At 36.5% G+C, this 12,924-nt stretch overlaps 1 protein-coding gene across 4 annotated transcripts in view; it reads right to left on the bottom strand.

Annotated features, from left to right (window-relative positions):
- Nucleotides 1–12,266, bottom strand: part of RC3H2 (ring finger and CCCH-type domains 2) — a 47,219-nt gene extending 34,953 nt beyond the window's left edge. For 3 of the 4 annotated variants that reach the window (XM_037165927.2, XM_037166077.2, XM_037166171.2), the window contains exons 1-4: nt 12,034–12,266; nt 5,605–5,902; nt 3,318–3,435; nt 121–354 (exon numbers count right to left, since the gene is read on the bottom strand). In XM_037165927.2, the coding sequence (XP_037021822.2) occupies nt 121–354; nt 3,318–3,435; nt 5,605–5,835 (583 nt within the window). In that variant the 5' untranslated portion in view covers nt 5,836–5,902; nt 12,034–12,266. Of the gene's footprint in view, nt 1–120; nt 355–3,317; nt 3,436–5,604; nt 5,903–11,596; nt 11,987–12,033 lie in introns of those variants that run through there. The other variant, XM_037166015.2, reaches the window with a different exon arrangement.
- Between the last annotated feature and the right edge of the window lie 658 nt (nt 12,267–12,924).

The raw sequence follows: 12,924 nt of genomic DNA, 5'->3' as shown, positions 1-12,924 counted from the left end.
TAAAGCTTTGTATGTATAAATAAAGATGGGTTGAGTCTGGGGATTCTTACCTACCTCTAGAAATTGGCATCCTCTAGCCTTGATAACCAATAAAAAAGGCAAGACAGCGATCTACCTTACCTGGCCCTAGAAACTGGCATCCTCGAGCCCTGACGGCAGCCCATAAATTGGCAGACAATTGCTGAGGGTTCTGGTGCTGTAATATTAGTTCTGTTACAGTTCTTTCTCCAAGTGAACGGGCTGCTCGCATGGCTCTTACACGACCTTCTTCCTCTACCAGTTGACAATTTACCAGTGTCACCAGTTTCCTTTGCATTGGACGGCTCAGTGCACTCTGGTTCAAACTAGCTACACCTTTAGAAAAAAAAAGAAACAAAGAAAACAGTTTTTTCAATTAAAAAAGACAAGCCAATTTTTATTATTTGTATTTAATTATGAAGTCACAATTCCTAATGAGTCCCCTATAAGGTAATTTCCTTGCTTTAACAAAAAAATCAATCTGTCTCTGTTTATTACTATTCCGTGGTAATAGGAGACTAATTCTTAGTTACTTCAAATTTTACTTAGTTATCCTGTCCTCTGAGTTATATGTATCCCTCAAAAGAGAGTACTTTTGGCATATTTAGTCTGTTTATGTAGTCTCTGCTAAAATTATCGGAGGTAAATATAAAGTTGAAGGAATGAAAAGTTTAATCTAAAAGTAATGATTATTAACAGCTCTATTTTTAAATTTTATACAAGACATTAAGAACCCCTTTTCCTGACTCAAAGATCTTGCTCCAGCAATTCTTGTCTCTCTCCCATATCATCAATTTTTCCCTTCCCACTTGATTGTTTCCATCAGCGTTAGTAAGAACAAGCAATTTCTTTCATCTTAAAAATAAACCTTGTTATTTATCCCTCTTCTCCTACCAATTCTGCCCCATTTCTTTCCTCCTTTTTGGAGAAAGTCCTCTAGAATTGTCTGTATTCACTATCTCCAATTCCTTTCTCCACAATCTTTAAAACCTATTCCAATTAAGCTTTTGCCACTATCACTTGACCAAAATCGCCATGACAATTTTTTCTACTTTGCTAAATCAATGGTCAATTCTCAATCTTTATCTTACTTGCAGTAGCACTCAACACAAATATCATTCTTGATTTCTTTGAGCACTTTTCTTTACATGGCTTTCAGAACACCATATTCTCTTAGTTTTCTTACTTTCTTCCTTTTTTTTCCCCATCTTATTTTCTGATTGTATCTTTTCTTCCTGTCTTTTTTTTTTTAATCCTCACTGAGAATACATTTATTGATTTTGGAGGGATGGGGGGAGGGAGGGGAGGAAAGAGAAGGGGAGGGAGACAGGGGAGGGAGGACAGAGGGGGAGAGGGGTGGGAGAGGGGTGGGAGAGGGGTGAGAGAGAGGGGGAGGGAGAGGGGGAGGGAGAGGGGGAGGGAGAGGGGGAGGGAGAGGGGGAGGGAGAGGGGGAGGGAGAGGGGGAGGGAGAGGGGGAGAGAGAAATAGAGAAAGAAAGAGAGAGAGAGAGACATGGATTCGCTGCCTCCCATACATGCCCTGACCAAGAATCAAACCTAGAGCTTTTTGGTGTACAGAACAATGCTCCAACCAACTCAGCCACCTGGCCAGGGCAACTTCTTATCTTCTTAATGTTAAAGGGCCTTAGGACCCAGTTTTCACTTTCTTCTCTACACTCACTACTTAGGTGATCTCACCTGGTCTTATTGCATTAAATACCACCCATATGTCAATGACACCCAAAGTTAAATAAAGTTCCTATATCTTGTTTTTTAATATATATCAACCAGTTATGCAATAGCACTCAAGTGAAGATCTGACATCTCACACTTAACATGACCAAAATTGAACTACAAATCTTCCTACCTAATCCTGATCGACCTATAGTATCCCTTATCTAAATTGATAACCTCCCTTAGTCCCCAAACCCAAGAGTCATACTTGACTCCACTCTTTCTCTCATTCCCTACATCCATTAATTTAGGAAAGCCTTTTGGCCCTACCTTCAAAATATACCCAGACTATCCAAGTCTCACTTCCTTCACTGATTATTAACTCATACCCTTGACTTTTACACAGAATTCTCAACAGAGCAGTTAGAATGATCCTTTTAACAGTAGTCAGATTGTGTCACTCCTCTGCTCAAAACCCTGGAGTGACTCACCAGTTTTACCCAGAGCAAAAGCTCAAGTCTTTAAAACGCCCCATTAGTCTAAGCATCTGGCCTCACTGTTTTTTTACTTCTATGTATTCTCCCCCTCACTTTTCTGTTGTTGTTCTTTGAAGATACTATGCATGCCATGGGGACTTTGCTATTCCCTCTACCTGGAAAGGTCTTCTCCCAGGAACCTACATAGCTAACTACTTTATCCCTTTCATCTCAGGTTCAAAAGCTACCTTCTTACTGAGGTCTATACTAATTACCTTATTTTCAAATTGCAATCTGCCCTTTTCCTCTCACCCTGGTATTTCTGATCCCTCTAAATGTATCATTTTCTTTCTATAGCAATTATCATTTATAACATAGTACATAACTTGTTTTTTTATTACACTTATTATTTATTATACTTTCTCCCTGTTCTGAACATAAGTGCTATGAGGACATGCATATTTAACCATGTACCTCAAGTACCAAAATAGTGCATGGTACTTAGATATCCATTGAATGAATAAATAAGGTAAATGGGGTAGTCTCTCAAAAAAAAAATCACTATGTCCAAAATATCAAACAGTGCAAAGAACAGAGGTACAGAATAAATACTTGACTAACCGATCATTCAACAAATTTTATTACATTTATGATATGCTAACCACTGGGTATCCAGTGATAAACAAAACATAATTTCACCTCTTGTCACAGCACTTAAAATAATTTATTGCACTTACATGTCTATCTCCCCCAACAGACTGTGGGCTTTGTCAGAGGGACGGTAATCACCGTAACTGCTCAATAAAATTTAATGAATGACTGATTGAATACATGGACACATAAAACTGTCTTAATAGGACTTATCAAAACCAATATTCTGCCAAAGCACTATTAGCATAATTAATAAATACAAATATTACATAAAACTCAGTGTGTTACATATGTCTAATAAATTCTTACATTAATAACAATATTGGTTACTTCAGAAAATAAGTGTTTTTAATCAAAATGTTTTCCAAGATTTCTCCAAGCAAACTCATTTTCCAAAAACTCAAAATGGCTTGACAGGGTATCAACATTAAATCTGTCAAAGTAAATGATTTATTACCAAGTCTTCCTCACCAGTAAAAACACTTGTTAAGAACTTACCTTTACCTCCACTTAGTGGTTTTAAGTAGAGTGCCAAATCTTCAACACATTTCTTTGCAACTTCATAGTGTTTGTTCTCACCTAGATTACTTAACTTGATTGACTGATGGTCTGGTACCTAAAAAAATACAAAAAATTGAAGATATAAATATAAATATATAAATGAATAAGTTCATTTATATATTTGATAATAATCTTGATAAGTATAAAATTATAACAGAGACATATATCAAGGCAGTTTAAATAAAATTAAAGCCAAACACCTAGTCAATCTGCTATCTAAGAATCAAGAATGTCATACTTAATAGCAGGGACTAGGTGCATTAATGAATTAAAAAAAGAAGCAGGCAGTTAACAGTACTGTATCAATGTTACTTTCTTGGGGTTGATAACTATACCATAATTTTGAAAGATGTTAGCATTAGGGGAAGCTCCAGAAAGTTATACAGGTACTCCTTTAAATTTTTTGCAACTTTTTCTGAACAAACAAGTAGAAAATGAGACCAGGATTTTTTGACCTTAGCACTTAGTACCTCATTATATACTTACTATATTTACTATCCCCCCACTTGCTAGAATATAAGCACTAGAAGACAGTGTTCTCAATGAAAGGTCAAAGCTGCAGCTCTGCCACTTCTACCAGCCATCTTGAGTAAATTATTTAACTGCTCCAAGTCATTTTTCCCTATCTGCTAAGATGACAATCCCTATTTCATTGTACCATTACAAAAATTCGATTTAATTAGAAAAGTGTTTGTATTCATGGGATGCTTACCACGTGCCAAGCACAGTTTTAGGCACTAGGTATCAGTGAGCTAAACAAATTTTTCTGCCCTTGTGGAGCTTACATTCTAGGGTAAAAGAGAGAAGGCAGCCAGTAAATAAAAAATATGTATGATAAGGTGATCAGTAAACATTTTAGAATAAGAATAAGGGGAACTGGGAGTGCTGGAAAGAGGTTGCAATTTTAAAGGAGATGGTCAGGATGTGCTTCCTTGAAATCAGGATATTTGAAGAAAGATGTTGAGAGGAGAAAAATGCGCATTCTAGGCGAAGATAACAGTCACTATAAAAGCTCTCAAGTGGGAATACTTCTGGCATATATATAACAATTGACTAGGAGGCCAGGTGCTTAAGCAGAAAGAGTAAGGACAGTAGTAGTAGATGAGTGTGAAAAGATAAATCACACTGTATAACCTGCAGCCTATTTTAAGGGCCAACACAGAGAACATCTACTTAAAAGACAAAACACAATACCTGACCTACAGCAAATGCTAAATAAATGGTAGTTAACAAAAGTCTACAGTATTTCAATGGATCTAAGATGCCACTGTTTGCAATAGGCACCATCAAGGAAAAAGTATTGCCCATTATATTATGACACACAACTGATTACAGATGTACCTGGATTTCAGAATGTCTAACTGGATTATTAAGATTGAAAAGAAAGGCTATTCTTTAAAAGGAAAACTTCAACTATAAAGATACTATGGAATGGGGTATTTTAATTCATTGAATTTCCTAAGACGTGATTAATCAGAAAAATCTCTACTTTCTTGCTTTAATATGTAGTGCATGACACGCAGAATCTTCTTTACCTGTAAAATGGGGATAATAACTACCTGAAAGCTACAGAAAGAATTAATAATAGATGTTGAGTGCTTACCATTATACCTACACAAAGCAAGCCCTCATTAAAAGAAAATTACTATTAATCTAGGGTCTTGTTCTGATTTGATAAAATAATTATAAACAACAAAGGGTAATTTTATACCACCTGAGCATAAACTGTGGAGAATTTGATACTGACACTCTGGAAAATGGTTTTCAATATATACATCCCTAAGGAGAACTTATTTTCTCATTTATAGTATCATCTTAAATGTCAAGTGAAATTAAAAAGAAAACCAAAATCCTCCAGTTGAGGGCTCTAGTTGGTTTCTTTCTGGCCAAAACTTTGATTACATTTCTTTTCGTATCACCATCAACTAGTGAATAAATATTTATGTATGCTTATATAAAAATCTTATCTACCAAACTCATGTGTAAACATAAATTCTGACCATAGCATTGAACACAAAGAAATATATAAACATAACAAAATTATGGTTTTGCATAAGGATTTATGACATTATTTAAAGAAAATCTTTTGTAAAATACAATCACAAAAATCAGGTACATTGAACATTTTTTGTCTCAAATATCATTAAACATACTTTGTGCCCCTTAATGAACAAAGTTCTGTAATTATTACATACACCAAATTAGTAAAATCTTGAAAGCTCACCTGGGCTCCAACTAACTGGAGAAGTGCAAAGTTGACGGGAAGCACATCAATGTCTGTGTTGATGGCAGTCTGGTCAAAAGGACAAGCTTTCCGGTGAAGTTTATTCAAGCAAGTCTTGCAAACAGTGTGTGAACAACCTAAACTGATGGGTTTGTGCACATTCTCATCGAATTCATTATAGCAGATTGGACAGGACAGAAATTCTGTCCACTGAGCTGCCTGCACAGGCATTGTGGAAGCTGGATGCTCCGGTTAGCAGTCTAGCAGATCATTATTTTGCTGTGTAGTGTTTTCTACGCTGGAAATGGACAAATATAAGAATTAGTCACATATTATTCATTAACCTTTCAAGAACTGACTAAAGTCAATCATTATACCCTCAAAACCTAAAACACTCTGGATAACTTAACATGTTTTGGATGTCTTTTTCCTTAAGTCTACTTGCTGAATTAAGTAAATTTCTGAAATTCTGTCCAGAAACAATATTTTAACAGTGTTCCTTTCAAATAAACATACTTATATTGGATGCTCACATTGCAGTCATCAAAGCTTTCATGTTTTCTTAATGACTATATTAAATAAGCAGATTAATGTTCCGCACTTCATTTTCAGGAACACAAATTAATTTGGATTGCTGGCTTTTTAAAAAGTGTTTCCCTTGGATACCTACTACCCCAAAACATATTAAGGTATGGCCTAATTAGTGAACTTTGCAAACTACTGATCTGAACAATACTGTAGTGAGTTGAGTGTAAAGAAACAGCTTTGCCAACAGAATGACCATGTCAGTCAAGGTCGTATGTTCAAATTGGCAACTTCACAAGAGGAATCTCTCTGGTCAGGACCTGATTAGGAGACTAACTGATGTACTGAAAATAAAGGTGTAAAAGAGCATCGTGATGATACAGCTGTTTATTCATAAATTAAAGAAAGATGCTGACTTCAAAAACAGTGCCAAAGTAAAAAAAAAAGAAAGAAAACATTATCTTACAAATGTTGAATGTGGTTCCCTATGACACATTTGATAAAACATATCAGAGATGAATAAATATGTATTACTCAAAACTGTAAGGTAATGAGAGGGGTATAGGAAAATAAATCAGCAGGATATACAAAAATAAAACAATATTAACATCTAATAATTCTAAATTGGAAAATGCAAAATATAAATTTCTATTCTGCTATAAGTATAGTGAGAAAAATTATATTTTCATACAATTAAAAGGCACATAGAAAAAAACCATTTTATTCTTATAAGATCAAACTGTTCCATAATTTTTAGTAAAGTAAAAAAATACTTAGTATCAAAACTGTACTGTCCTCTAATTAAAATCTTTAGATACCTAACTTGAACATTTTACATTTAACAAATTTTCTGCATCTTCCAATACTAAACTTATATAAGTCTGACAAAGGCTCTCTGATGAGCAAGGAATCTAGGTATTTAGGGCAATTAAACAGCCAATGGTTTATTTCATAAGAATGTTTACCAACCCAAATACGTTAGTTCCTCAGAAATCAGGTATTTAAAAAAGAAGTCAGATTCAAGACAGAAAGGTATCTAACTGATTCTCCAATATCCCCACATCAAAATGAAGAATTTTACTAGCCTTTATTGTACTTTTATGTTCACAAAAACTAAGGTTTTAAAAATATCTTGTAAAAATAAATTATAGGGCTTGCTATGTATAAAGCACCCTATACAAACTTCCTTAAACAGCTCTAATGGAATGCATCTAATATACATTGCCACATCTATTAATGCCATCAATCTTAAAACCAGTTAGTTGGCTTCCAACTTCAGAGATGAGCAGTAAGCAGGTGAACACATCACTCCCTGAAACTATTTAACATTTTTAATGTTCAGCTTACCAGGCTGCAAAATTATACAAGGAACAGGCCTCTGAGAAAGAATAAATTGTATCTTCAATCTACTACTGAGAGCCATGTGACTAGATAAAATATTTATCAAAACAAGACAACTGCATGTATTTTTTTTTATAACGGCCACCTGGTTGGAAATGCTAATTTGGGGGGTCAGGGTATCAGAGGCCACTTGGTAATAGAATAGTAGCAGCAAATACTCTTTCCTTATAGTTTTCCAAGATCAACCCGAAATGCTTTACATTAAAATTAATTAGTGTGTGTATTTAGGGGAGGAGGGTGGGAAGGAGAAAGGCATTCACATTCGAACTGAACATAAAAATGTTATCTTTTGGATTTTCATCTATTAGGTTTGGAGTGTTTCAAACTATTCCAGAATACACTTGACAGTTTTAAAATACCAGATGTTTGAATATTAAAGTTTACTTTCTAGTAGAAATTTAATTAATACCTTTACAAGACAAATTCTGCCAAAATTTTGAAAGTAACTCTGTAATTTTCCTTCTGCTATGTGTCAGATTCTAACTATCTGACAGGAACATTGTAAACTAAATTCCCCATAAGGATTGGTTTGATTTTTTTAAATGTTTTTCTTTAGTACCATTATCAATAAATTCTAGATTTCTCAATAAAGACAAAATAAAAATTTACATGAAACAGAGTTTCTGTAGTCCACTAAAATACTTAATTAATAATGACAGACTAGGGCTTTCACTTCTGTAAAAAAGGTACTTTATAAATATTTACCTAGAAACATTTTTATAATTATCAAAAATGATAGACTATTGTCTTTATAATTTATTTTTAAAAGCATCTAAATGACCAATGACAAGCTAAGATTATATCTTAATTTGTAAAACTTCTAGATTTACATGAATACATTCCATAGTAACTTAATTCAATCTATGGAAGCCTAAATTGCTAGTAACATTTACAGTTAATATTGAAGTACTCATCCTAAAGATGCTCCCAAAACATCTCAAATTGAAATAAAATGAATTACAAAGCTCACAACTTTAGATATATAAAGAGACTACTTAAGAAAAACATTCTAATTAAATTATTTGTATTAAGTAATTACAGTTACTAGCTACTAAAATTTGAAGAATAAAAAGATAAAGCACAGGAGTGAGAAACACTAAATTAAAGGTGGGACCTTAAACATATTTTTACTCAAGCAATTTTTCAGACTATAAGTTCCTTGCCATGAATATTAACTCATAAATAGGAACAGTAATAAATATCTTTCATATGATGCAAGTTACAAACTGCTTTAAGAGCAAACTTCATACCAGCTAAGTACTTTCACTTTCTGATAACAGCAAGGATATTATGCAGCCAGTTTATTGATTATGACACCTAATTTTAAAATGCCAGAATAAAGTTTATGCCTCTTTCACTTTCATATAATTTAAATATATATAGTATTTTACATTTCTCTTTATAAAGATATGAATATTAGGACTCGGGTCTGTTAATTAACACTCCTTTTCATTCTAGCTCACTTATGTAAAGAATTTAAGCTACTGAAATGGATTTTACAGCAACTAAGTACAATTTAGATCTTAAGCTATAAAACAAACAAAACCAATTAAAATCATCTGTAAGTTCTAAAACTAAGCATTCAAACACATCAAAAAGGTTGGAGCAAAAGGAAATGAACTACAATTTTAAAGACTGCTAGCTATGTAACTTAAGTATAAGTTAGGAAGGATTTTTTGACTCCAGTTTTACTTCAGCCTACTATGGAATTGAACTGAGGTTTTTATTAAGTATGAAGTTTTGTGTGTTTTTTTTTAAATCCTCACCCAAGGATATGTTTGAGTTTTTAGAGAGGAAAGAAGAGAGAGAAAAATAGTGATGAAAGAAACATTGGTTAGTTCCCTCCTGCACACCCCTGGGATCCAACTGGGAACTTAGGTTAAGTCCCCTAAGGGGGAACTGAACCCACAACCTTTTGATGTACAGGATGATGCTCCAACCAACTGAGCCACCTGGCCAGGGCTTAAGTATGAGGATAGTAATGAAATAATTTTCAATTTTAATTAATATAACCAATAAAGTTCTGCTTCTTTAGTGATGACTAGGCTTTAAAAGTACTTATTTTTGAGAAAGAACTTTCTTCTGCCTACCAAATAATGGCCAGTGGATAATTTTTTTAGTATTCTGATTTTAAGAGGATACTCTGTCAGGAAATTTTTGGTTTGCATGTGTCTTTTCTTAATTCAGATGATTTATTCCTTGGAAGAGATCCTGTAAAACAGCACTCACCAATACAAATATAATGCAAGCCACAAGTAATTAAAAAATTTCTAGTAGTCATATTAAAAAAGGGAAAACAGGTGAAATTAATTTTAATACTACCTTTTCTTTAACCTAATTTTCTCCAAAGTATCACTTCAACATATAATCAAAGTAAAAAATGGAGATACTAAAAAAATCTTTGTACTACATTTTCAAAATCTGGTGTTCACTTTACACATTTAGCACATCTCAATTCACATCCGCCACATTTCATGTGTTCAATTGCAACGACTGGCTACTAGCTAGTACTGGACAATGCAATGCTCCTTAAAATTAAAAAGTGACATTCAGAACTAACTTTTATTGAGAATGTGAGGTGAAAGTCACACCTACATTTAAGGTTTTTATAAAAGTAAAAAGCCCCGAGGATCATAGAGATGTAACTTACAGTTATGGTACTGGGTGCAAAACATTATTATTAATTTTCAGCTAGCTTTATTTTACTTCATGCTTCCTTTTTTCATCAGTAGAAAGTGAAACTTCGACCAAGTCCAAAACAATAAGCAAGTACTTATTATGATTAAGACCCTGTGGTAAGTTTATTTAGTATTCTTAGATATTACACACAATGTAGAAGTTCTATTTTTGAACATAAAATTCTGTGTAAAGAAAAATGCCTTCCCTCCCGAATTTTTAACTTTTTCAAACTAAAAGACATAGCAAATTACAAAAGCATGTGAATTAATGAAAACATTTAAAAGAGGACATAAAGTCTTCTTGCATGTTAAATTAAGACATCAGTAATAATAGGAGTTACGCAAAGGATCCACTAATAAACATGACAGCAATTAAATACTCAAGAATAGGAGCCAGTTTGAATTACAACATCTGCTTTTGCAATATTAACATTTTGTTCTAGCAATTTTCCAAACTCAACAGTTTTTAAAACACGAATCTCAAAAAAATGTCAATACTAAAAAATGGTCTTTGACAGGTTGTTGGTCTCTGTATTTGTCAGGAATTGAACGTGGACGTAAACAACAGACAAGGGATGCCATGTTGCAACAGTGCTGCAGCTCCAGACAGATAAAAGAAGGCAATAATGGGAGAAGCCATGAACTCTTAATGTTTCAAGCCTTAACTATATTTGTATATTTAACTACAAAAAGTCTCCACGGGCTAACCGAAACATTTGTTTCCTTGCTTTTGGAAAATTATAGCAATTTAGTGTAGCACCATTTGCTTTCTCAGGTTAATCAGAAGTTCCTATTGGAACTTAGAAGTTTGACTAATACAAAAATGGAAAAGATTACTTAAGCACTTTATTTGTGATACAAAGTCATTCTAATCAAAGAAGGTGGGATATAACAGGGATTAAAAAGAGGGGAACTGGGTAAATGGAGTACGAATGCAAAGGGAACGTAGGTGGTTATAAAAAAAATTAAACAGGTTGGGAATCACGAGATTAGATCTACTTTATGTCAGTGATTACTTGAGACTATTTTGGTGTCAAGGTTCTACCTGCCGGTATCTTAAAACTCTTCTGTGATTCGAGAGGTATAAATGACAGCTACCTTCATCTTCTACTTTCTCGAAAGCTAAGAACAGAGAAATGTAGATCTGCATCTGAGAAACAAAGATGCTTTCTACCATTCTTCTAAGATGGTGGAAGAGTCTCTTGTAAGAGGCTTCCCCAAGAAGGAAAAATGAAAGAGAGAAAGAAGAAAGCCATAGGAGAATTCCCTGGCTCTGTTTCAGGCCAGTGCTCCGTCACATCCACAGAGCAAACCCTCGGGCCCGGCCGTCTCCCTCCCCTGGAGGTTAAGCCCTCCCAGGGCATTGTTTGGCCAGGGTCCCTATTTACCACTCAGATCGCCTTCACCATCCCCGCAGTAGGATCTCGGGAAGCCCCAGGGCAGAAAGCCGAAAAGCCAGGAGAGGACTTTGACTCGAGAACCTCCTCCAACACCCCTCTTACTAACTGCTGTAGAAAAGGAAGGGAAGTCTGGCCTTTGCTTGGGTGGATTCCTCAGGGGTCACAGGCGTCCCCTCAGCCGAAGTCGAAGGGAGGTGGCCATTTGCGCCAGGCCTCGGTATTGAAAAACCCCAACCAAGGCTAGGGGCCTCCGTGGTCCCCGGACTCCCGGTGCGGGTGTCAGGTGCGGCCTTTAGTTCCCAACCCTCGGGGCACCGGCAACGACAGCGCACAGGCTCCCGGCTGAGACCGGTCTCCCGCCCGACCGCCGGGGACCACGGACCCGGACTGGGGCCCGAGCCGCATCGTGCCCGCCCCCGCCCTACCTGAGGGGGCCCGGGCGGGGTCGCTAAGGGCCGCTCCCGGGAGCCCCGCGACGGCGCGGCTCGGCGACAGAGGCGCCTCGTCTCGCCGGGGCAGAGCTCGGCGGCGGTTTCACGACCTCAAACTCCATCGGGAGCTACAGGGACAGCCCCGTTGGCGGCGGCGGAGGCCGCGACGGGGCCTCCTCCTCCACCCACCGCCTCCTCCTCCTCACCACGGAGGCGGACCTGGAGGGATCCTGACCTAGATCTCGCGAGAAGATACTCCCCACTTCACGCGAGATCACACAAGACCGGCAGTAGGGGCGATGGAAGGGAGAGCTGTAGCCCCTGCCACCTGGACTGCGCGTCGGTTTCCCTGTAGTGGAGCCGAAACACCCCTGTCATGTGACCAGGGAGACAGGGAGTAAAGTGGGAGGTGGTGTTAGGATGCCTAGGCAAGTCACAGGGGTTTATGGGAAACTCCCTACACATTCATCCGCGCCTTGAACCAGCCAGTCTGACTGACTCCCCTCCTGAAAAGCGTGGTATCCATTTAGCAAATCCGAAACATTTGTATTACATTCTAATCACGCTCCCATAATCGAATGCTGACCCCATCCCTCAGTCTCCGTGTGCCAAGCAACCTCCGTTAAAAAAAAAAAAGGAGGGGCATTTGTTTGGCAGGCAATAACACATGCCTATCTATTAAAGAAAAAACTGAGCTCCTCAGACGCTGGTAGGCATCAAAATTCAAGCACAAATTCTGGCATTAATAGCTCCATAAATATTAGTTAAAGGATTCTTCACAGTAAACAAGGCAGAAATTACCCTCGTTCTGTTTTTTTATTGGAAGAAACAGACTGGGTATAGGGATAAAGGAATTAATATTTAAGGACTACTTACTATGTGCTA

Source organism: Artibeus jamaicensis, unplaced genomic scaffold, assembly GCF_021234435.1.
Source record: "Artibeus jamaicensis isolate MK-2021 breed Jamaican fruit bat unplaced genomic scaffold, CSHL_Jam_final contig_3275, whole genome shotgun sequence".
In the NCBI taxonomy this organism is placed as follows: Eukaryota; Metazoa; Chordata; class Mammalia; order Chiroptera; family Phyllostomidae; genus Artibeus; species Artibeus jamaicensis.
This window is presented reverse-complemented; position numbering and strand designations above follow the sequence as displayed.